At 38.1% G+C, this 25932-nt stretch overlaps 2 protein-coding genes, 3 long non-coding RNA genes and 1 pseudogene across 7 annotated transcripts; 2 read left to right on the top strand and 4 right to left on the bottom strand.

The window, feature by feature from the left end:
- Window positions 1-466: 466 nt before the first annotated feature.
- On the bottom strand, window positions 467-2622 carry LOC139189071 (uncharacterized). Its single transcript, XR_011572573.1, has 4 exons — window positions 2440-2622; window positions 2235-2356; window positions 1581-1639; window positions 467-661 (listed from the first exon to the last, which is right to left on the bottom strand). It is a non-coding gene; the product is annotated as an uncharacterized lncRNA (long non-coding RNA).
- A 1380-nt stretch (window positions 2623-4002) lies between these two features.
- On the top strand, window positions 4003-5647 carry LOC114827341 (uncharacterized). Of its 2 annotated transcripts, none has more exons than XR_011571688.1 (3): window positions 4003-4241; window positions 4328-4426; window positions 5214-5443. It is a non-coding gene; the product is annotated as an uncharacterized lncRNA (long non-coding RNA). The 2 variants fall into 2 exon arrangements; XR_003776530.2 differs by having other exon boundaries at window positions 4016-4241; window positions 5255-5647.
- A 1816-nt stretch (window positions 5648-7463) lies between these two features.
- LOC114827340 (psbP domain-containing protein 4, chloroplastic-like) lies at window positions 7464-9126 on the bottom strand. Of its 2 annotated transcripts, none has more exons than XM_029109077.2 (5): window positions 8616-9126; window positions 8425-8528; window positions 8128-8239; window positions 7772-7999; window positions 7464-7663 (listed from the first exon to the last, which is right to left on the bottom strand). In XM_029109077.2, exons 1-5 carry the CDS (start codon window positions 9001-9003, stop codon window positions 7599-7601), a joined length of 897 nt encoding a protein of 298 aa, XP_028964910.1. In that variant the 5' UTR covers window positions 9004-9126; the 3' UTR covers window positions 7464-7598. The 2 variants fall into 2 exon arrangements, with proteins under 2 accessions (XP_028964910.1, XP_028964911.1); XM_029109078.2 differs by having other exon boundaries at window positions 8425-8532; window positions 8616-8952.
- Window positions 9127-9241: 115 nt separating this feature from the next.
- On the bottom strand, window positions 9242-14022 carry LOC114827339 (probable beta-1,4-xylosyltransferase IRX10). The gene is made up of 9 exons (XM_029109075.2): window positions 13679-14022; window positions 12930-13461; window positions 12540-12686; window positions 12363-12427; window positions 11682-11751; window positions 10790-11008; window positions 10013-10156; window positions 9791-9926; window positions 9242-9676 (listed from the first exon to the last, which is right to left on the bottom strand). Exons 2-9 carry the CDS (start codon window positions 13302-13304, stop codon window positions 9447-9449), a joined length of 1386 nt encoding a protein of 461 aa, XP_028964908.1. The 5' UTR covers window positions 13305-13461; window positions 13679-14022; the 3' UTR covers window positions 9242-9446.
- An 826-nt stretch (window positions 14023-14848) lies between these two features.
- Window positions 14849-15797, top strand: LOC114827342 (uncharacterized). The gene is made up of 2 exons (XR_003776531.2): window positions 14849-15195; window positions 15315-15797. It is a non-coding gene; the product is annotated as an uncharacterized lncRNA (long non-coding RNA).
- Window positions 15798-20469: 4672 nt separating this feature from the next.
- On the bottom strand, window positions 20470-21382 carry LOC114827265 (glutathione hydrolase 2-like; annotated as a pseudogene).
- Window positions 21383-25932: the final 4550 nt, after the last annotated feature.

The following is a 25932-nucleotide window of genomic DNA, read 5'->3' on the forward strand; positions in this document are numbered from 1 at the left end:
GTAAACTCTTGTTTACTACCATCGATAAATGTCGGAGGGATAAACTTTTCCTTAAACAAGTCCTTAAACAATTTTAAATCGGCTGTTCCTCCGGTGACAACACATCATACTCCTGTTTCCACCGGATACAAATTCATACCCAAAACCAGGTAGTCGTCTCGACCCCCTGTCAGAAGGAAATTTCCTTTGACTTGCATAATCTGAAACATCTTTTCCAAATGGTTAAACCGTTACTTCGCTCTCTCAGGTTCATCATTTCATAAGGTGATTCAAGTTCAACTCATTACCCATCTTAAAATGTCCCTTTAGACAATAGACTGAAACACCATAGTAATAGTTTCCCCCCTAAACCGCTAAATCAGGGAGACTAAGTTCCTCTAACTACGTGGCTTGCTACGAGGCGGTGTAGTTCTGACAGAATTCACTAGAACTTCTCAAGATGTCCAAGATTGCAACCATACTCTGATACCAACTGACACACCCCGTCCCGAAGGAGGGCATGCTGGCCGTCACGTGAGAGTGACGTAACCATTTGCACAGTACGGAAGCTTTAAGATACAATTTATAAGTTGATACACCCGAAGGTGAGTCCTAATTTTGTCCAATCTGTCAGAACACCGTCAAATTCCTCGTAGTCACCACACCTTTGTGATTCCTGAACCTGGAGGGGCGCAAAACCAAAATTGAGTGGGTCAGTAAAACCATTCTTTTCCAAATCCAAACATTTCTCAAAACGTTGTAACCCCTCTCCGTAAAACCCGTATACTTTCCCAGAAATGTAAAATATAAATATACATATATATTCTCAAGACTTCAAGTCATTAACTCAACATTTTCATCATAATTATGCCATGCCAAATCATCTCAACATTTCTCATATTAATTATGCCATGCCACATCATCTCAACAGTAATAAGGTATGAATGCATCAACATAAATCATATCAGGTGCAATAAAGTAATCAACCGGAGGCCCTCTATTAGCCCGGTTGAACCTAGAGCTCAAAATCTATCACTCTCACACTCTGCCGGAGTCACTCCGCGTGACCTGTTCGGCCTTCTGCACACAAGTTACGCTCTAGTGCTTTCTCATCAATCATCTGTGCACATAATCTAAGGTCACCCACCAGTCGGAATCTCACTAACACTCTCGCGACTGGCCTGTCGTACCCACTCCGCGTGGACTGTACGACTAGCATCTACTTGGATCCAAGACGAGCGTGCGATGCGGTGAATACTATAAGCACTAAACCATGGTGCAGGATTTGAGCTCAATATACATTAACATCATCATATCAGTATTTAAATACTCACCTGATACTCACCTGTGCGTCCGCCGCACCATTCATTCATATGCATCATATCTCAATTTCATACTTTTCATATCATTTCATGCATGGCAATTCGATTCACATTTCTATATACTTTTCATATACTTTTATGCATGGCATCTCAATTCACATTTCAATATACTTTTCATATAATTTTATACATTGCATTTAAAGCATACTTTCCTTCAATTTCAATTTCTGGGAAAACGTCAAGTATATATATATACGGAAAACAAAACTGCCCACTCACCTGGAGTTCGCCCTACAACTCCCTAGCACAATACGCCAAGGCGTCATGACGATCGGCGCCTAAAACAATAATCAATTCCAACCTCAGAATTCATATCGATAGAATATATAACTTATATAAAATACGTCACTACGTAGTTCAATCCGGAAGATCCACCACTCAGATTTTAAATCCATAACTTCCAGAGGTCCACAATATATCTCTAGGATAACATCCTAAAATTTCATTACCATCCAACGGTCGGATCATCAATTCACATTTTCACCTAATGCGAAAACTATAAAACGTTATTCGAACACCTAACCAACAATCCTTAATAACTTTCTCATACGGTGCTCAACTTGGGTATATGAATATACCACAGTGATCTACTCGACGTCACGGACGTCGACATATTTTTAAAATAATTTTTTACTGTAGCACGCGCCCCCACGCGCCAAGGAAGGCACGGGTCCACGCGCGCCCACGCGCACCTTCTTCCTCGCGGGTTCGCCGGACTGGTTTTTCCGGTGGCCGGAAAACTGGGGAATTTTCAAATGCTTCGTTCTCCTTCGTTTCTCAACCATTTTCTTCGTATAATATATCAATTTAAAGCCCTCAACATGTAGAATCACAATATACTACTTTTAAGCTTCAAAAACAACTAAATCTCACCGGAAAAATCCAAGCAAAACCGGCCAAACTTAACCCTCGTGATCCCGACGTCCAAATCCTTCCAACGAAGCACTCCGAGCTTCCTTGGGACCTCACTAAGCTCACTATGAGCTTGGATTGTCCTAAAAATCAACCAATTCAAAGCTCATGAACAGTACACATTCACGGCAACTTTAGAAACTAGGGTTTTCGAAGTGAAACTTACCTTAAACTGGTACCTACGTGATCGTGGAGTCCTCAGGAGTGCAATGGTGGTTTTAAATCCGGCGTTGGTAATAGTTTTAGGTGGTTTTGATGGTTGCCCGTGTGTTCGAGAGGGTGAGAGAGAGAGAGTGAGGTCTGAGGAAGAGAGAGAGAGTATGAAGGACAGTATACGGGAAATAGGGAGGGAAATAAGGAATGGGGATCCCACGTGGTCCTTTTCCAATCCCCAACTCTAAACCACAAAATTTTAACCTAAAAATCTAAGTTCCATCCTTATTAAATTTCATTTTATTTTCAAAACTTAGGAACCTAGATAATTATCAACTTGAGCTTCACATACTTAGTATTTCTTAAGGGCAATTTCGTCCATTCACAGCCACGAATGTAATATTTTGGAACGGGCTGTGACATCCTTAGCATCATTTAAGATATTTAACTCATGCATTTATTCATTTAATGTCCCACAAATTATGAAATTTAAACAAATTTAAATAATATTTTTAAAATATAATAAATACTTAAAAATCAATTTTAGAGTAATATTCTTCTTCACAAAAATTATAGCAAAAAATAATGTACCCACATAATTATTAACATATTTTGAAAAATAACTATTGATAGATTTTAAAATATAAAATAAATACATATAATTAGTATGGGTACATTTAGCAAAATTAAAAATGGGTACAAATACAAATAAAAGTTTAAAAAATATGGGCACAAATAGGAATTAATATATGGATACAAATTAAAATTAAAAAGAAAATTGGTACAATTTTTTTTTAGTACAACGATTAAAAAGAACGAGCTGACCTAATATTGGTACAAAATTAAAAGAAGGGTTGCAAATTAAAAATGGGTACAAACAAAAAAAATAAAAATATATAATAAAAAATTTAGCAATACTTATAAATATACCAAATATAACGTTTTTAACACTCATTGAATATATTTAGAAATTAAAAATATTTTATTATTGAAATAATTAATGATGTTTATTAAAATCTAAGGACCTTGATAAAAAATTAAACAACAAGTTAATATAGGTCAACATGCAAGTAACTCGTTTCAACTAGTTTATAACTCACAGTTGATTCTTATAATATTTTTGGATTTTTTGTGTGAAATGAAAAACATGGATTGTGACAATCCGTCCCTAAATTCTACAATATTATTAATTTTAAATAGGTGAATGGACAAAAATACCTCTAGAGACGAGGGTGTTGACTTTCGTTGATTAGCATATAGTGAGATGTACGAAAAATTCTTGTAGTGTTCGACGATGCAAACGCGTAGACGCAATCGAAATCAAATTTGAAATTACGATGAAGATTTTATTGAACTACGAAACTTAATGGTGTTTAATGAAATTTGAAATTTTTGGATATTTTATTATTCTAATATTTTTTGAAGTCGATATTTTAATTATTTTTAAAAAAAAATATTCAGGTCCGTGGGACCCACACCCACACAAGCTCTCCACCAAATTCACGCCACATGTCCCTTCTCTCTCTACCCCTACTCTTCCGGACCTCCTCTCAAATGTTGCCACCTCACCCCCTCACTCAAACTCCCTCATCTCTCTCTCCCTCCCTCTCTGCAAGTGCAGAAAAACGACCATACCACCCTCGCCGTCGGCGAGCACCACCACCACTCGCGACTCCCTGCGACGAGCGTCATACCACGTATTATAGACGAAGACCCGAGCTTGGACTGCCACGTTCTTTCTTCTCTCTCTCCCAGCAGTGGCGTCGCCACTGTTCAAGAATTTTCCCTGGCGAGTTCTCGCAGTTCCCGGCAAAGGTGAACAAACTCTTTAAACCTTCTTGGATCACGTTTTAGAGTACGATTAGGGTAGTTTTGAAATGTTTTGGTGACGTTTGGCGCAGGAATCAACGTTGAGGGAAATTGCCCAGTTTCCGGCGAGAAAGCCGACGGCTGTCGAGCCGTTTTTCGGCCAACTCCGGCCACGGCCGAGGAAACCAAAGGTATATTTTGGTTCGTTGTTCTTTGAGCTTCGATTTGATATTATGCTTAAGTGCGACTATTAGTTTCCATTTATACATTTGAAAAAGAATTTCATACGCATGCCAAGATTAGACTAATGCTTATAAGAATTTGCGAAATAACAGAAAATTACAAAATTATCATAAATCCTAAGGGATGCACATTTATGCATACTTTATGGAATTTTAATTACGGCCATAGTTAATATTTTATTTATTACTACTATGTCAATGTGAATTATCGAATCATTGTGACATGACTATATTTCTGTTATCTGCTCATCATTTGTTGCACCAATGTTAATACTCGCCCGGGCCAGGGTCAGTCGTTCACGTGTATGTTTACATCACAACGCACGCTCGCCTTGGATCCAAGTAGGTGTCGGTCTTGTTATACAGGCTACAATAGGCAACCCAGACTTATATGTGACCGCGCATTAGTGCCAGCTTTCACATGATTGTAGTACTAGACTGTATATTATAGTTACACATAGTCATGTTCATATCAGAATATTTTTGCATGGACTCGTGTGTCAGCATGTGTCAATGAGCATTCGATTATGATATGTTTGCTTATGCAAGATTATACGATAACAATCGTCATGCACTTATTTATGAATTATTGTGCCGTATTGAATTATTGAGATTTTGCAAGCTACGATAGGTATTTCTTTACTATACGTAGTATGTATATTTTGGAAACTATACTTGTTTTACAGCGAGAGGTTATTATGTTTTCAAAAAGGTTTTTATAAAGCTTTATTTTCAGGGCCACTTACCCTTATTTTTCGCCCCTCTTGGTTTTAGCAGCTGTACTTTCATATCGACGAGGATTTTTGGCAAATCTCGGTATAGATGGCTACCTTTGATGGTATAATTCGCATCCTACTTTACTATATTTTACTTATACTCTGACATCACTTGTGAAATTGATTCATTCCCACTCACAAGTGCACTCTTATATTTAGGTACTTTTAGGTTTAAATTTATTCACATTTTTCACACCAATACACTTTATGGCTTCGTCACCCTTCAGGTGTCGGCCAACACAGCTCGATTTGGAGTCCAGGTGGACAATCTAGGTCGAGGTGTGTCATGGATAGGAAAAGATTTATAGGAAGGAAAGAAGAGAAAAAATTTACACTTATTTGGATAATTTTTTTTTTTAAATTTTACTCCATAAAAAATTTAGGGTTGTTGGAATCATTGTTGGAATCGTACGACTAGAGGCTTGCCACGTGGATTGGACTATCCGCTAAATTTGCAATTGACTGTTGTGGTGAGCCCCACACCGGGATACTAGAGGCATTATCCTCTCTCCAGGTAGGTGTGGGGCAAGTGCCTTATGCAAAAGATAGCTACTCCTTATTTTTTTAATAAACAATAACGTTAGTTGGTTAACTCTTGTAAGACGAGGGAATCAGTGGGGATCTCACACCATAGTGCAGCAAATGCATATCTGCACTGCCTTACTCCTTAAGCTCTTGCAAGTTTTTTTGTTCTAAGAGGAAAAAATTGATCTAGAGTATTAGAAATGCAATTCAGATTGCCTTAAGGGTTATGTTTGAGTAAGCAATTTTCAAGTTTCAAGGGATAGAAAACAAATGAGTAAGAAACGGACCAAAAATTGTTGACTCAATTTATTCTAATTGCAAGTAGTGATATTTCTTCACTTGTAATTTAGAGGTTTTTAGTTCAAATCTCGTAAATGACGAGTATTAAGTTCAAATTTCATAAATGATGAGTTTGATACCAATTTATTCTTGTTCACTTGTATTAAAAAAAATTTGTTACAAAAAAAAATCCCGTTCGACCGGAAGCCAATCTCCCTCCAAATTGCGTATCCCTTGTATTTTTCAGCCACTTCATTCTAATTCCAGTGGCAAAGTGGAAACAAACTTCGAATCACAAACCATGCCACAAATCTCACATGAAAATCCCCACCACCCTCCTTAAAACCAAAACCAAATCCCCTCAAATCCAAAGTACCCCAAACAAATCCATGATTTCTGCACAACAAAGCAAAAAACCAAATCCTACAAATTGGTCTTACATTATAAGGAATCACCTCTCTCAAGGATCATCCGCGGAGGCGCTTCTCGTGCACACCCGAATTCGTCGAGGCCCGTGCTTCTATTCCGTGTATAAATCATGGGAAGGAGTTGCACGCTGAGTCTATCAAGTCTGGAATGAATTCTGATGTCTTGGTTGGCACGTCACTGGTTGACATGTATGCGAAATGCGGGCAAGTTTTCAAGTCCAGGGAAGCATTTGGAAAAAATGCAAGCTGAAGGCTTTAAGCCAGACGAATTTACTTTTGTCAGCGTTTTATCTGCCTGTGCTCAGTCTGGGCTGTTGGACCTTGGCAAGGATATGCATACAATGTTAGGCCACAGAAGTATAAAGCTTTGTCAGATTGTTCTGAATGCACTTGTAGACATGTACACAATATGCGACATGGTTTGGGGCGCTATGCTTGGGGCTTGCCGGATTTATATGGATATGGAGATGACCGAACAGGCAGTAAAGGATGTTAGCACCCTCGATTCAAACGTTGGATCAGGCGATAATTCACATTTATGTGCTTCTGTCAAACATATATGCTGCCTCTGATAGATGGGAGAAAGCTGAACGGACGAGGATTGACATGATAAGCGAAGGCTTTCAAAAGACACCAACTCACGGTTCATTTATCCCCAGTGGCACATAACATGCGTATGGTACCTCTTCTAGGTAAACCGTTTGCTCTCTGGCGGAGCAGTGGCATACGACATGGGGATATCTCCCGCCCCAGTTACTGCAGTTCAAAATACCTTTGTTCAAACGACCAGATAGCAAAGAATTGGCTCAGGCTCCACCGTCAAACCAGAGGAGTCAAATCTTGGATGTTTTAGGCATTGAATAAAACTGGAGTGGCAGCATGTGTCCACTTTGAACATGAAATCACGGCAATGGATCTTCAAAAGAGATTTTAGAGGAAAGAAAAAAGGAATTCTGCACATTCAACACAATTTGCCAATGTTCGTAACAATGAACTCTTCTATGCTGCAGACACGTTCATTCTTTTCCCTTTGTGTATATTACAAGTATGAAAATCAAAATGAAGAGTTTCATCTGATGCTACCTCATGAGTCATGTTACAAAAAAAGATCACTTAGACAACACGAAAGGAGTCGGCTATTTTTTTCAAGTCCTTGTAATGCCTCTTCCACTGAAGACCTACAAAACCCAAAGCAAGTATACGGTTACTTTGTCTTCAGGTATGGCTACTGAATCACTTATTTTTTCATAAAAAGCAGCACGTCAAAGTGGAGTAAGTATCCTTACCACTTCCAGTTACGTTAAACAAGTACAGGCGGTTCCCAGCTGCAGTTGCTGTTATCAGAGCATGAGGTGGCTCCAACTCATACTGGTAATATGTTCTTCCAGAGTCTTGTACGACATTTATGCTCATAACCTTTCCTTCAACATTTTCGCCAATAACTTCCGGTCCAAATGCGTTGATTACTGTCTCTGGACGTCCAATTTTTTCAATTGTGGCATCTCCATCAAGATCTGCGCAACAACCAAAGTTTAAATTTCATGTTTAAGATTGATTCAACTAATAGACCTGCACTTGCATCTAAGTTTTTAGGTCCTGTTGCTGAAAGAAACTGAGAAATGTTGATTGTTTCAAGACTCACTATCTGCAAATCTCAGAACGGGAGCAACAATGACAGAAATGCGTCCCTCCTTGGGGCTACCAAATCTCAAATCGATCTCTGTACCGCCTAGATCCGCTATTGATACTGGAACCTGTTGCATGGAATACAAGACAAATACGTAAAATTGAGGCAGGTTTCAGACAGAAGGTAAAACACGATTTCTTGGGGGAGAAGATACAAGACAAGAAAACTCAAGCTTGAATCTTTCGGTGTTCTTTAGCAACACAAATATCATGTACAACGTAAGCTCTTGGCTTTAACGGATTGGATTATTACCTCTTCCCAATCTTGAGGAACTGAAAAGAGATAAGGGATGATAGGGCTCCAACCAACGCCATGCCCTCCGGACTTCTCATCCGGTCTCCGGTACGTCCTCCAACCTGTCTAAGCATATACTTCAAAGTGAATTAGACTGCAGGATTTTGTTGCTAACTTGCTATGAGCACTGTAAGAGGAAGGATACCAACCTTGTTCATCCGGTTCGGACAGACCGGGAATCCGGCCGGCCAGAAGACCTTGTTTCACCACTGCCAATCCCTCTCTCGGAAAACCCAACACTTGAGAAGAAAGCAAAGAAACTCCTGCGGACAGCAACACTGATCGTCTCTTCAAAATCCCGGAGAACTTATCAGCTTCTCCATCAACCAAACCATTTTCTGTCGAATTTGAGGCAGCTTTTGTCCTGCAAGTTCCACGTTCCATTGAAGACTGAACCACCAAACCGTGCGAGAATCTGCAACTGGTAAGCAAGGCTGTTGTCATTTCCTCTACCACTTTACTAGCACAAGAGACAAGTGAGATTTTCAGTAAATTTTTCAGTTTGTGACCAGATAAATTTAAGACCAATAGAATCATGTGGAAGTTGTGGTTCTCGGTGCTTCTGATTTTTTGAGTATTTGTGGTGCACAAATCTTGGATTTTTCCTCAGAATGACACGTGGAACTTTATATCATTTGTGATAAATAAATCTTTTTCTTTACCAACCACACCGTTAATAATATTAATGAGTTAAATTGTTAGTTGTTAAAAAAAAAAGAAATCGGTAAAAGTCAAACTGATACTAAAGTGCATAAATAGAATTGTTTTCTACCACTGCAGTAAAACGTTATCTGCAATAAATAAAGCCCTTTGGCGATTACATTTTTTTGGATACAAGGAGGGAAATTGAAAAGTATAAACACTTTCAACTATCAATACACAAAATACAACAATAAATTTAGATATGAAAAAAACGATATGAAATTTGGAACGAAAGAGAAACTATAGAAAGAAGTTGTACAGATGAATCCATGCCACAGTCAAGGCAAAGGCATCGGCGGTCTCCAATCAGAAAATTCTACCAAGTTTCTATTTACAACAGATCCATTGTGCAACCAGAATGTTTCCGTCGACTGGTGAAACAGCCTCACTTTCCTCTGAAGCTCCCAAAGAATCCCATGCATTGCCGAACACGAAGCTGATTCTGAAGCATACGCCCATAAACATCGTACTTGTCTGCCCCGGCTTATCATCCCCTCTATATTTTTATCTGCAGGAGAGGAATAACGAAGAACCAAAACATTAAAAACAGAAAGAAGAAAGCTACGATATGCTGAAACAAAATTTAACCCGGTGTAAGATGTGATGGAGTGCTGCATTTGACCTGGTATTGACTCTAGGTACTGCAAAAGCTCGGGACCTATTAAAGTAGATGGCCATTTAATTGATATCTGGGTGTAGTCGACAACATTTTGGAAAGGCAGTTCCACTTGATCTGATAATAGCACAGGGACACACTCCTGCAGCAGCAAGAAAAGCATTAAATCTATGACCAAAAGACTTATATGTAAAAAGCACAGAGTGAGAGAGAGAGAGAGGGAGAGACCACAAAAAAAGCCTCGTAAAATCGAAGAGTCCATGATGACTCCCCACGTGGGGCAAGACAGAACTTGGCATTGCGCAGGTGTTCAAAGTAATCTATCCTTCCCAATTTTTCAGGGCCACTGAACTTCAACTCTGGACATTCCAACTGTTTATAATATCAACAGGCATATTTGAATATCTCTCCTTAATAACAGAGTAAAAGCTAAAGTACTAATTTACCAATTAAAGATAATCATGTCCAATGATACAAATCAGGCATTTGAATCCAAAAACAAACACAAATTCCACCAAACCAAACAAAACAAATGCATAAACTAAAGGAGAAGGTCTAGGTCTTTAACATAGCAAAAGTCTAGCGACACAATCACAGCTCAAAGCCAACGTCCAAAGTCAAATGTTCAGTTCAAAGATTAAATTCCAAGGGTTTAAAGACCTGAAGGTTGGTGAAACACGAAGTTGGTACCTTTTTTGTGCCTTCACAATTTCTTCAAACCGCATAAAAACATTTCAAAGATTATACACAAGCTATTTGTATTTAGCGTTCACAAGTTCCAACTAGTTATGTGCTTATCAAGTAAATGCACCAAATGTGCCTTCATTTGCTTAGTTCCACAAACTTTCTAAGTGGATAACCATTTAACAGAATCAACAAATATCTGGAGGGTAAGTAGAATCCTACAAATATTTAAACTTCATATTTGAAATGAACACCGCATCAAAGCTGGAAGAACATCACATGCATAAAATTCCACAATTCATGTCATACAAGGAAATACACCTTATCTGGAAATTTCTTTGAAAGCTCTATCAACTTAAGACGGCCAGCCTTTCCTTGTGCACGGCCTAAATAGTTTGCCAGATACTTCCTCTTTGATATGGGCAAAGGGTGGACCAAGGTGGGCCCGTTTGTAGTCATACCGTCCTCAACATTTCCGGGAATTATGATATCTTTCCATGTATTAAAGGCACTTGTATCTTTCTTATCAGTCCGATCACCCTGCACTAACATATATATTAACTATCTTTAATGCAATCAAACAAATTACAACTAGCATAGCAATGCCATTACCAAACTGCTTGAAATGTGGAAACAACAGATACCAAAGAAACTTGTACGTCCTATATATGTAACATGTTACATGTATGATCTATATATGAAAAACAAAGAAAAAAAGAGTGACAATGAGACATGTTGAACTTTATTTTCTTAACGATAACTTATTTCAGGTGGAATCTTCTAATATAAGTCAAATATTGGATATGTAATACCACCGTATATTAAAGCCCTCTCAACTTATTCTAAGTTAAACAGTTCAACCATGCCCTCTTTTTCTCTGGACTTTCATTGGGAATAGCAACATAGATTGTGACGTTTCAAACACATCTAGCACTAAATTTAATTTTGTTTTGTGCAATAGAACCATTTATTCATACAAGGTAATGTTTAATATCAAATAGTGATAATACAAAAAGGCATGAGGTTTGACAATCAAGGGTTGATAACATCACCACTGTGCCTCTGACATTTACAGATTCCTAATGTGGAAATTGAGGTCAACTTGATTGATACTAAATAGTTATGTCCTTAATGATAATTTTAGCCAATCAATAGCACTGCAAAATTTGTAGAATACCTTAAGCATAAAAGATAAGCTGGAATAGGGAAATACCTCAGGGGTAAGAATAATGGAACGATTTATAAATGTTGCCCAAGATCTAAATAAGTGAGCTCCAGCACCACTGCAGTTGAGAAAGCAAGAAAGTGAGCATCATTGACAGAACAACTTGACAAAGTTTGATATATTACTTTCAGAAGAACAAAATTTTCATAAGTAGTAACTTTTGACAAGTCCTTTGCATTGTTATGATAAACTTTAAACAATTTTCTCAAAATTAAATATAGGGAAATATGATAAACTTATCACATTTTCCATGGAATATTCATGCAATTGAAAGTCCGAAATCTTCATTTCCATAAAAAATGACAACAAAAATATAATGTTCAAGATCTGATTTCTTCCTTCTATCCTAGGTCAGATAAAAGGATCTGCAGGATTTAAGCGTTTTACATCCCAAATCACACAAATAGGGCAATACCGGAACCACTCAGTTAATTCATTTTACTGACTGAGCTAAAGACCCATATTAGTTGTTTCTTATTAGCCTTCTTCCAACATGTGTGCTCAACATTATGTCCCAAATATTGCTCTGATACATATACACAACAAAAAACAACTACTTGTCTGGTTATGCTCATCCCCCAAATAAAAGATTTAACGCTGGCACAAGGTATGATTTCAGGCCAAAACCAAAAGGAAAAATCATTAATGACCTTTAGGAAACAACTATACCTTGGAAATACGAAAATGTGGTCACGGCCACCAGATCGCCTGAAATCCGGCATTTGACTTAACACCTGCAAGGAAAATTTTGACGGATTGAGCATCACATAACAAAATTTAAGCTTATGCAAAGAGACAAGAAACGCGTAGGCTAAAAGTTTTCGAAGGTAACGAAAAAGAATTTACCTTCACATATGTCTGGTTAATCTCCTTATCATTAAGACCCCCCATCATCCGAACGCATTTAGTATATGTAGGCACAAAAAATAGGTCTGCTTCATCTTTCTTCCTTGTCCGGAATCTCGAATTTAGCAGTAGCCTGTGTATTTTAACCTACATTTCATAACCAACCACATTCAAGGCCACATATCTGACCACATACTTGCAAAAAGAATTTCAAAAAAGTTCCTTTTTTCATCAATTAGCAAGTTTTTCAGTGAAAAGACACAAAATCCGTGACCAATAATTCTACAGAAATTAAATTCTCTTAGAAATTTAAGTTCATTAAACGACTAAAAAATTGAAGAAATTTTAATTTCAAGCAAAGCAAAAAACAGTGGGAAAAAAGGAAATTACTTGCGTGCCCCACTGGCCTTTCAAGCAAGCCTTGGGGTCGATGACACCATCGCGACCACGCATCAATGCCTTGAGGCCGTCGATCTCGCGGGCATCGTAGACGTAGATCTTGAGGTCGAGTTGGGGGCCGTACCCTCGTTGGGGCCACAAGAGATCTCGGCCGCCGGTGACTTGGACGGAGCTCCGTGAATTGGGGAGGAGATCTACGGCGGGGAAGTGAGAGGCGCAGGGGCGGAAGGAGCGGTCTAAGAGACTGGTGAAGAAGAAGGTGGCGGCGACCAAGAGGAGGGCTCCGATCTGGTGCGTGCGGGTGCAGAGAGGCTGCTGGTGGTGCTGCGCGCTGAATGGTCGGGGTTTGTTGCTTACGCTTCCCATTTTCAGGGTGTGGAAACGAGTATCATCAGTGCTGGTCCTGCTGGATGGCAGTGAGGTTCTTCCGCTTCTGGGGAAGAAGGGAACGAGTTGAACTCTTCTGTCACAGTTTTATCTGTCCCTCCCTGTCCCTGTCCTATTTGGTTGACACCTGTACAAACTTTACAAAACCGCTTAACCCCGCGAGAAAACTTGCATAACACGATATTGTTATGCTTGTTAATCGCAATTCAAATTCAACTTTGATAACGACTTGCCAAATCTTAAATAGTATGGATGAAAAATGTATCAAATAATCAGTTTCGAAAAGACACAATCTTTGAGAGACCAAAAGGAGGGAAAGAGAGCGAGGTCGAAATCATGGGTTGGTTTCTTACATGTTTTGGTTCTTCCAAAGACAAAAAAACGCAGGAATAATCAGAGGGAGTTATCAGGAGAGCATGGTGGTGTGTGGAAGGGATTACAGGATTTGGTTGGACGGGGAAGGAGATCCTCTGTTCTTTTTTTCATTTTTTTCATTTTCAAATTTATTTAAAAGGTGGTGGTGGTTTGGGTTTGCAGGAATTTGGATGGTGGTGGTTTGGATTTGCAGGGATTTGGTTTTGCAGGGAGGGAGAAAGGGTGCAGGAATTTGGATTTGCAGGGAGGAAGGAAGGGTGCAAGGATTTGGATTTACGGGGAGAGAGGAACGGTCCAAGGAGGGAGGAAGGGTGCTGCTGACTCCTAACCAAGGAAGAAAATATCGGTAATATCGGAAATATCGGTAGTCCGAAAACACGGAAATATCGATGGAAATATCGGGATAATATCGATATCGATAAAAATTACATGGAAACCACGGAAATTGTAAGAAAAACTTGGAAATTTTTATTGAAATTTTGCAGGATGTTTATTTAGTCAATTATCTATTAGTTTATCACAAAAAATTGGAAGGAAATGCATTGCATGATAGATTTAACATTATCAAGTTGATTATATAGCGAGCTGACAAACATTGTGAGTGTAGAAAATATGTAGTAATTAATGAAAGAAGTCTAAACACACCATAATCATTTATATATAATGAATTAGTACAATATTTTACACTTTATACATTGCATTTTTTGTTCTTCTCTGACAGAATTTGGTCTTCACGTGGAGAAGAAGATAAAGTAAGCATATTTTTTTGTTCTTCTCTGACAGAATATTTGGTTCTTCTGAGCAAAGTCACTTTCAATTCTTTCATACAAAACCGTGTGCCACACACACACATCCTCAAAGTTTTTTTCTTTTTCTCTCGGATAACACACACACACATAACCATACACACACACACACACACACACACAAAACCATGGTTTTATACAAAACCATGTGCCAAAACTCTCTCGGATAACACACACACACACATAACCATACACGCGAACACACACACACACAAAACCATGGTTTTATACAAAACCATGGTTTTATACAAAACCATGGTTTTATACAAAACCATGTGTCAAACCGTGTGCCACAAACACACACACACACACACACCCTCAATGTATTTTTTTCTTTCTCTCGGATAACACACACACACACGCACACACCCTCCATCTACAGAGATCAAAGATCTCTCTTCTCCCAAACACACACACACACACAGAGATCGGAGATCTCTCTTCTCCATTCTCCGATCTCTCTTCTCCCTTCTCCGATCTCTCTTCTCCCAAACACCCACATACAAAGAGAGATCTCCGATCTCTCTTCTCCCAAACACACACACACACACAGAGATCTCTCGATCTCTCTTCTCCCTTCGCCGTTGATCGTGGCTCTGGCGAAGTCGGAGTTGGCTCAGTCGTCTTTGGCGGTGCGCCGTTGAGCAAGGATCACGTTCAGTCATCTGGTTCGTCTTCGTCTTCGTCAGGTGAGATTCCATTGAAACCCTAAACCCTAAACCGACTTCACATATGTTGAATCGTTTATGCATGCGTGAAATCTGAAGTTTATATGTGAAATTGATGTTAAAATTCGTGCTTTTGCAAGGTTTTTGGGACGAAATCGGCCCGGGAATAGGCACACCGTCTCCGGCGTTCTTCTTCGACGTCGCCTCGGAGTCCGATTGCACCAAACTCAAAAAAATTTCGCCGATATTTCCAAAATATCGCGATAATATTGCGATATTTGGCCGAAAACCATTCGGATACCACTTAGAATATCCATCACCCGAAAAACCGATAATATCGGCGATATTTCGCCGATATTATCGGCATTTTCTTCCATGCTCCTAACCTACACCACAACTGGGCTCGGCTAGGGATGAGCAAATAACTATTGGTTATGGGTAACCAGTACCCACCTATTTAAGTTAAATGGTTACGGTATGGGTGACCATTTAGATAAATAAACGGTTATGGGTATAACTGTTTACCCGCGAAGTTTAAATGGGCGGTTATGGGTTTAACCCCGGTTATAAACGAGTAACCGTTTATCTATTTATTTTATATATGTAAAATTAACACAAACCATGCTCTTTAGGGATGGAAAAAAATTACCAAAAATTCCAAGCTTAACCGAAAAAATCCTGAAACCAAACCGAAAATTTCAATAGAGAGAAAATCAGCCAGCATCTTATTTTTCACATTTCATACCATTGACGCGTCTAGATAGAAGCTACAAAATTGGTCATAAAGTCGTGTCATTGTTGATCATTGATCCAAAACCAACAAATAATTCAGCCAGCATCTTAGTGGTGTTGCTAGTTTTGCCAAGTTGAAACAGTTAAATATATATATATATATATATATATATTTAGACACACAAAGAGCTTAAGGGGAGAGATCCCTATTTTTTAAAAAAAATAGGGATTAGATGTGGGGCCCACTTCACATCAAATTTCAACGATCCAAACCGTCTATTTTGTTAGTCTCGATTCATAGATCATTATTGCAAAAATTCAATTCAATCCGAAACCATTTGCCTATCTAATTATCACTATCAAATTTCATATTTTCTTATATAACAAAGTATTCGTTCATTTCCTTGAACCTAATTAGATGTCTTAAACATTTCCAATTTAGCTAATATTTTGCAAGGATGATCTATGAATCGAGACTAACAAAATAGACGGTTCGGATCGTTGAAATTAGATGTGAAGTGGGCCCCACACCTAATCCCCATTTTTTTCAAAAAATGGGGATCCCTCCCCTTAAGCTCTCTGTATAGACACATATATGTATATGTGTGTATATATATGTGTATATATATACAGTGGCGAAGCTACGTGAGGGCGAGGAGTGGCATCCGCCCCTCCCCTCGACAGAAATCAAGCCTAGAAGCGGTGATTCCGCCCCTCTAGTCTCGTCAGAAGTGGTGAAATTCCATCTGGTTTTCTGGCGTTTTGGGTTTCCCTGCTCTGTCGCAGAACAGGCTGATTGCAACTTCTGGAGACTGAAAATGAATATCTGCATTTTGTAGCTTCTGGAGACTGGAAATGAAGTTCCAGTTCGGTTTGAACAAAGAAGAAGAGAAAGGAAGAAGAGAGAGACTTCTTTCTCTCCCATCCCACCCCACGTGAACTTTCAGAATTACAATTTGTTTTGTTTATTCTTTTTTAAATATTGGCCAATCAAGTTGCACCACCTAACCTGCTATTGCTGTTTTATCGATAGTCGTTCTGTTGATGGCTCTGCAGTGGAACTGTGGAAGTTAAAACTGATGATCGTTTCGAAAATCAAGAGGATAGTATATTAGTGTGGGTACCGAAAGGAGACATAGAAGAAATTTTCACAAGAATAAAGAGATTAACATTTGTTTTATTTTTTAATTATTGTCCAATTAATTTGACCATTATTCTAATATTTTTTAAACCACTTATTTGACAATATTATTTAGCTTAAAATTCACTATAAATTTATACGAACTTCAAAAAATAATTTGTAAAATATTACGAACTCGTAATTATTTGTTTTTTTTTCTTTCTCTTACCATCAAATTCAACAAAGTAATAAAGAAAATTTGTCATTATTTTTATATATTATATGTTTTATAATCAATTTTTTTTGGATATTATAAGCTATATAATAAATAGACAATTATTTATATGGTATATAATAAATTTATTTAAATTTGCCTAGAATCTGACCTAAGTGTAAAGTCATGTCTATCGCCCGATTAGAGCTTAGCATCTTTTAAAACTTTGTTAATTATACAATTAAGTAATAGGACGATACAACAAGAAACGATGCTAAATCATCCTTCAAATAATATTGTTGTTCAAACCCTCCTTCGACTATTTTGAGTATTCCAAGTCCTTTTTTGAATATTTCGGTTAGTGCAAATTCTTCTATGAATATTACAGGTAGTTCAAATAATCTTCTTGCAAATCCTGAACTTAGACCTCGAATGAATGTTCACATTTTTTAGGGACCCTAAATTTTTTGAATTTCGCCCGTCCCCATGAGAATTCCTGGCTTCGCCACTGTATATATATACACATATACACACACGTATATATTATGAAACAATCAGATGTGGACTTTCCGTACTCACACACACACATATATACATGAAACAATCAGATGTGGACTTTCCGTCCTAGTCATTGCATCCGATTTTCCCTCGGTAGTAATCGTGGACCATATCTGAAAATTTGGTTTGAAATTGGTAAAAAAAAAAAACATGTAGACGGATAAAAAATAGATAATGGTAAAAAAATAAGATAAATGGGTTAAAAAGGGTAAATGGGTAAACGAGTATTAAACGGTTACGGTTAAATAGGTATGCGGTTATGGGTATGGTTAATCGTTTATAAACGGTTATGGGTATGGGTATAACCATTTAGGCAATTACCCAATGAGTAAATGGTTATGCGGATATGAGCATAAACGGTTATGGGTAAATAACCACGGTTACCTGTCCACCATAACTGTTGCCCATCCCTAGGCTCGACGTCTTGGACATAGCAGCAGCTGCGCTGCAGACGGAGGGAGGAATCGGACCTCACAATGGTGGACATGGTTCGGCAAGAACCATGTGGAATAGCTGGGAATATTTAATTAGACTGGATTCCACATATATGCCACGTGAGCCACTATCAGAAGTTTTGACGGAAATTTAACGGAATAATCACATTGATTTTCAACAGTCATATTCAGGGACTACATTGAATGATTTTCAATTTCAAAAATTACCTTGATTGGGTGCGTCAATTTCAAGAATTATTTGTGATAAAAACCCATTTATTAAAGGACCGTTTGGATTATCTCTTCCATAGCACCAGTTAAGAAACCAGCAGGAAACCCACCTTTTCTTGAATCACTCACTGCCACAATCTCCCGAGTGCCTCCATTTTCCTTCAAATTCTTCATGCGTTGAGCTATAAATTGGCAAATAGCTTCAAAAGGAAAGGGCTGTAGGACACGGCCCTTGTTTCGTAGGGCTTTCCTGATTTGAACAGGAACTTCAAAGTGATTGCCAGTCACAATAATGAACCACATTAGGTAGTAGCTGCTTGCTTAGACAAAAATGCTTCGGATTAGTAGGATTAACTGATAACTAACATAGAAAGCTCGATGCAAGAAAAAGCTGAAGTGGGACTGTGGCAATAAGCTGCATGTCAAGGATAACTACTATCTTGACCAATCACACTGAGATAAATAGAAAAGAAATAAAAAGACAGCCCTCAAATCCTAGTAATCAGCAGCTCTCCAAGACACTGTAGGCTACGAACGTTGGTCGAGTTTTGAGTGTCATAGCATTATATGGTATGGTCGAGGTCATAAATCAACGAATTCTATGACGTAGCAGTCCTGCAAGGGACATATTATTTATTGAGCACAAACGACATAAACTGACAATGAAAAAAATGATTTAAACTGCATATTTAGAACGTTTAGAAACTTGACAGTACTCAGGAACTTCGGTTTAAAGTCAAATAACATATCTCAAAACCAATGTGATGCTTTTGGTTTAAAATGTGACTTCAACTCATTTCCTGATGGAGCTTAATTCTAACTAGAGGAAAGTTTCAGTGTAATTGATAAATCTGACCTAGTAATGTGGAACACTTTGTTCCAACTTAACAACAGAGTTATCTTTTAAGCATTCTCGACCATTGATTCGCTAGCACATGATCAATCTAATTATATGCCTAAAAACAATTTTTTTCTTTGATATTTTCCATTGCCTTCATAGATATAGTTCTTGTATCTTCCCCTGTCTCTCTCCCATCTACTATTTACATCGGTCATCCATTACCTTTAGGACTATAGCAGGTGTCATGGACGATAATGGCCTTTTTCCTGGCCTGATAAAATTGGTTGGTGCTGGTGGTTGACTTGTAGAATCATTTCTAGGTATAGAGTGTAAGAGCAACCATATAAGCTTTATAATAAACTAGCCAAGAACATAAGATTTAACCAACTAAATCACAATCATAACTCCAAATATATTCTGTATATGCAAATACTGAAGTAATATCTGCAACACATACCTGCAAACTATTTGCCGAAGTCTTTCCCGTGTGTTCTATCACAATAGTCCTTCATAATTTGTTGTATGATCTCCCTATCCCACACATGGTGAAGATTGGATTTGTGTCTATACCAACGCAAGGCTATTGAGTTTCCTGCCTCATCTGATAGAACCCGACATGCTTGGCTGATGAATATCTCCCACAGCAACACACATGTTCTTCACGGCATTGATCACAGGAAAGAAAGTGCTAGACACCATATCATAACTATGTTCAACAAATTAGGATTAAGAGCCATTAGAGAAATCTACACACAACCTTCTCCTCTCTGCAAAACTCAATGCTCTCCAAGTTATAGGTAATTGGAACAATAAGAGCGTATTTTGTGAGAGCAGGGGCTTGTGGTTTTATACTACAAGACCTGGATTGCCCTATAACAATCCCACAAGAAATACAAGACTGCATTCCTTATATCAATATGAGTCCTATAAACGAGCAAACACAAGAGTCCTCAATATACCAATATGATTGGATTAACTCTTGTCAACATGATTTAGACTTCTTTATAATATCAATTATCCCAAGACTTGCAAGAATCATACTCATACTCTTACATAGAGAAGTCCATTTCATTGTTTAAGACTATTCCAGTACTTGACGATAGTACATGTACACCGAAGTATCCATTCACGGTACTAGTCATGGAGATGGCATTTTCCTGAGGATCTATGACAGATAAATGACTAGTGTCGTGATCATCGATCTGACTCCACTTAGTGTCTCAGCAGATACAGGCTTCCTCAGCTTAACTCTATAATTTTACAGATCCTTCATTCTTAGTATTCCTCCAAGCTTCTGAATATCACCAACCACTCTCAATCTAATCGATCAATTATACAAGGCTATGGGACCAAACTCTGAAATTTGACCGAGTGTCTCTACCAGTTTCATGTTACGGCATGTCTCACCTGTCTTCAAAAGAGTCCCGTTTAATGTAAATATATGACGAAGTCCCTCGTCTGCCAAGGTTCCTGATTTTGTCTTAACCATTTGCATGTGGAGGTATGGTGAAATCATAAATCCTAAACGAGCAGACGAGCAGCAGGTCTTACAAGTCTTTCCCACGAAGCCCTTCCATCCATGTTTCCAAGTTTCGTAAAGACCCGCTAGTTCTCCTAGAATTGCTCCAGAGAGAGCACCTTTACATTTCGGAGTTTCATTTGCCAACATCGATATTCTGGAAATTAAAATAAATATAAAAAAAGCTAAATACGCGATGTTTGTTATCGCAATGTTTTACGCAATAGTGATTGTTTTCACTCAAGTGATAGTCAATTAAGGAAAGAAATTCAGCAAAGCACGTAAAATACAAACCTCAGAAGCAAGCAGGGGGCAGTTTCTCTTATATCAAAGCCTTGTGCTTCACCGCTGGCTAGCCTTACAAGCATGAAAGCTCCGCTCCAAGCCCGCTTGATGCTGGCACAACCTCTAAGCACAAAGCAGCAACTACTGATGCATCAACGGCGTTGCCACCTTCACGAAGAAAATCCATCCCAATTCTAGAACATTGGTGATCATCAGTGGCGAGGTGCACTGAAATGACCCTCTCGCCTTCTTTTGGTGAAACCGCTCGTAGCATCAATGCTTGAGAGGAACACAAGTACGATGGTAAGCAACAACAACGGCATCAGATATGCAAGTAAACGTTGGATATAAGTAAACAATCTGTGATAATTTATATATGCTAATAAATAATAAATGCAATAGGAATTAACAGAATATAAACTAGAATACGAATTATAAAAACAGATAACTTGAAGATCGAGGTTTGCGTACCACAATATCCTTGAAACAGAAATTTCGCCTCTACTAAGTGCTTGTAGTTCTACGGACGTCTGCTTCACTAGGATTCAACGATCTAAGTCAGAAATTCCAGCACCGGAAAATTGACTTCTGGTGAATTTTAATGTGGTTCTCTCAGAAAGGATGTTTATGATTGCAGGAGAAGATTTATGATTTTTCTGTGTATTAAATGTCATGCAGATGGATGTATATATAATGTGATTATACCTGTTCGCAACAGGTATGAGGAAGGGATGCATTTGGGAGACATCCACTGAAAATGGTGTTTTTGTTTTTGCGTTTTCACACTTCAGACTTCATCTGAAAAGATGAGTCTGTTGGTAAAAATAAATAAATAATTAATTTAAATTCGAAATTAAAAATAATTAATTAATTTCGAAAATAATTAATTAATTTAATTATTAGAGCCCAAGAGCCCCAAGGCCTATTTTTTGACAATTAAATATATATTAATTATATATTAATTACCAATTAATTAGTACACCCCAAAGCCCAACCCCAAGGGTGAGCCCAATTTTAGTCTCCAAGCCTATTACTCCAATCACTTTCTATAAAGAACAAAGCCTTATAAAGTGATAAAATCTTTTGGGAATGGCCAATGTGGGACAAAAAAATTTCTACTCAAACTACTCAAATTTCCAACAAAGAATCAACAGGAGAAACATAATCTGATTAACAACTTTTGACTCTCAAGTCTCAACCAAATGAAAATAAATTGGCCACAGGAGCAACATAAACACATTGAAACACATGTTATTTTCATCGTGAATTCATGGTAATTAAAAATTTACTTCTCACATTTGACTCCTATGAGGGTAAGTGATGCAATGCACGACATTAAATATAGTTTTTATATTAAATTTGATTGTTTGTGGCTTTTCATATTTCAAAGCTATGTTTTATTAGGTTTCTAGTAACTATAATGGTTAGTAATAAGTATTTATCCTACCAATGTTTGTAATCTCTCTATTTAAAGGACTCCATATGAATGTTTAGGAAGACTTGAATGAATTAAAATATATTTTGCTTTGTGCAATTGAAGTGAGTGATTTCTCCTTCCTCAATCAAGCATTTGGCTTGGTCGTGTGAGCAAATCCACGATTAGCGACGTGAGCGAGATCCATTGCCCCCCATTGAGTGAATCTCAAGTTATCTATCTCCCTCTCCTCGATACCCTTGCTTTTGTCTTGCATCAGTAAGGCTTTGATTGTTACTCAAGCTATGATCCATTTATATATCATAGAAAGTCTGGTATTATTTAATTTATTTTGGTGGTGCTATTCACGTACTTTTTTTACCTTTTGAACACCATTCTTAATTTTCAATTGTCGGATCGAATGAAAATCAAATAACAAAAATGAAAAGAGGTACATGGAAGATAAAAAAAGGTGTGTGGCCAAGTTATCCTTTACTAGAGTTTCAATGTAGTTTGTACTGAAATGAAACAGTTAAATGATGACATGGAAAACACATGTACTGGCTTGGCTGGCTTTGATGCTTTCTCTTCTTGTATTTTTTTTTTTATAGAAAAATGTTAGTAACCCTTGCACTAAATTTTATATTTGAACTTTTTTACCTTTTCAAATGACACGCCTATTTTTTTACATAAAAAACTATCTTTATGTTGTAGGCCTATTTGATTGAATAATCTAGGGTTTAGAGAGAGAGGGGGCCGGCAATATTGGGGGAGAAGAGAGAGTGATTTAATTGTGAGATGTGTGTGATTCACCTCATTGTGCCTTTATTTATAGTAGTAGGATAGGTAAAAACCTTTCCCTTTAAAATTACAACATTTAATAGGTAATCTACTCCTAATAGGAATATAAGATACATTCCCATATCTACTAGGATTTACACAATCACATTCTTATTCTAAATATGACTACAACACTCCCCCTTGATTGTGTAAATACTCAACAAATCATTGCATCGGATCTTCAACAGATAAGGTAGAATAGTTGATAAAGTCATCGGCACAACGGATGATCACGAGTCTCAAATTTAAGTGAAGTATGCATTTGTAGTAAAACTCACAAAAACCTCGCTATGGTAAAACCCAAGGCATGGGAAAAACCCATAGACTAAGGAGAAAAGTGAGAAGTATGCATAATGTCTTTAAGCAATCATCAAATAAGACAAAGGTAGTGGACTCAGCGGAGTATGATCATCACAAGATGGATGCCTCATTAAAATCTCGTTAGGTAGCAAAAACCCAATGGAAAAAATGCTCCTAATCGTAGGAAAATGGTACATTAAGATCATGTGAGTATGCTTCTAAATACTCCCCCTAAGTTAGACATAACTTCTAAATAAGAGAACTACAAGCGATTGAACTCATATAATTTATGCATATCGATTCCTTGGACGAGCTTCTGAAAAGTAGACTTGGGGCATGACTTGGTGAAAAGATCGGCCAGGTTGTCCTGGGAACAGATTTGCTTGACTTCAATGTTCTAATGATGTTGCTGCTAGTGTGAGTAAAAGAACTTTGGCGTTATGTGCTTGATGTTGTCTTCCTTGATGTATCCATTCTTAAACTACCCAATTCATGCCGCATTGTTTTCAAAGATTGTCGTAGAAAGGTTAACGACTGATGTAAGACCACTAGTGCTTCGAATATGTCCCATAACTTTTCTCAGCCAAAAGCACTCACGCGATGTTTCATGCAGGGCAAAAATCTCAGCATGGTTCGACGAAGTCGTAACTAGTGTTTGCTTGGTAGACCTCCAAGATATAGTGGTGTCTCCAACGGTAAAGACATAACCCGTTTGAGAATATACCCTATGTGGGTCAGAATCAATCCGATAACCATAGGGGGCGGCAACACTCGAAGATTTGTGGGTATAGAACAAGCCCATATCCGTTGTACCATTGAGGTAATGGAAACTGTCTTAAACACCAAAAGATTCACAGCGAATGTGATGTAAGGTCTAGTGCATTGAGCCAAATAAGGCCCCAATTGCACTTAGGTAAGGAACTTTGGGTTCCAAAATCTCTTCCTTATTCTTCTTTGGACAAAAGGGATATCGTTTAACAACTAGAGTCCAAACGACCATGGGTGTACTCGAAGGCTTCGCTTTATCCTTATTAAAATGACGCAACACATTTTAGGTGTAGTTCGATTGATGTACTAGGATTCCATCCGAACAATGCTCAATCTCCAAGCCGAGACAGTATCGAGTTTTCCCAAGATCTTTCATCTCAAATTCTGATTTCAAGTGTGCAGCAATTTCCTCAAGCTCTGCGGGAGTCCCAATGAGGTTCATGTCATCGACATAAACTGCAACGATTGCAAATCCATAATGTGACTTCTTTATGAACACGTATGGGCATAATTCGTTGTTCACATAACCCTGACTTGTCAAATATTCACTCAAACGGTTATACCACATCCGCCCGGATTGTTTCAATCCATAGAGTGACCTCCTCAACCTAATTGAGGGAGTGTTCCGTGGTTTAGAACTATTTGAACCAGTCAATGGAAGTCCTGCTGGAACTTTCATGTAAATTTTCATATCTAGATCCCCATAGAGATACGCAATTACCACGTACATAAGTTGCATATTTAGTTTTTCGGAAACGACCAAACTGATTAGGTAGCGGAACATTATAACATCCATTACGGGGGAATACGTCTCCTTGCAATCAATCACAGGGCACTGAGAGAAGCCTTGCCCTATGAGGCGTTATTTGTATCGTACTATTTCATTCTTCTCATTACGTTTCCTCACGAAAACCTACTTGTAGCCAACAAGCTTCACGTGTGGTGGTGTAGGAACGAAATGAGACATAGTGGGAGCATACCACAACAATTCGCAATGTTCTACGGGAACATTAGCATGCTTATCTCCCCCTAACGACTAGAAGACTATCTTATCAAAGTGACAATCCACAAAACGTGCTGTAAAAAGATCTCATGTCAAGGGTTAAAAGTAGCGAACAATTGATGACGAATCATAACCGACATAGATTCCCATTTTTTCTCTAAAGACCCATTTTGATAAGTAGCGGCGACATTCTTGGCACATAAATGGTGCACCCAAACACTTGTAAATGCAAGACGTTAGGCTTGTATCCAGTGACCAATTGTAACGGTAAATGTGGTTGAGTAGTGGTGGGCCTCAGGTGGACCAATATAGCTGCGTGCAATATTGCATAGCCCTAGGAAAATACCGGTAGTTTGGTTCTCATAACCAAAGTCCAAGCTATCAATTGAAGCCGCTTTATGAAAGCTTCTGCCAAGCCGTTTCAGGTGTGAACATGGGGTACAAGATGTTTCACATAAATCTCTACTAACATGCAACAATCGTCAAAAGTTTGTGACGT

The sequence above is a fragment of the Malus domestica genome, chromosome 10, assembly GCF_042453785.1.
Source record: "Malus domestica chromosome 10, GDT2T_hap1".
In the NCBI taxonomy this organism is placed as follows: domain Eukaryota; kingdom Viridiplantae; phylum Streptophyta; class Magnoliopsida; order Rosales; family Rosaceae; genus Malus; species Malus domestica.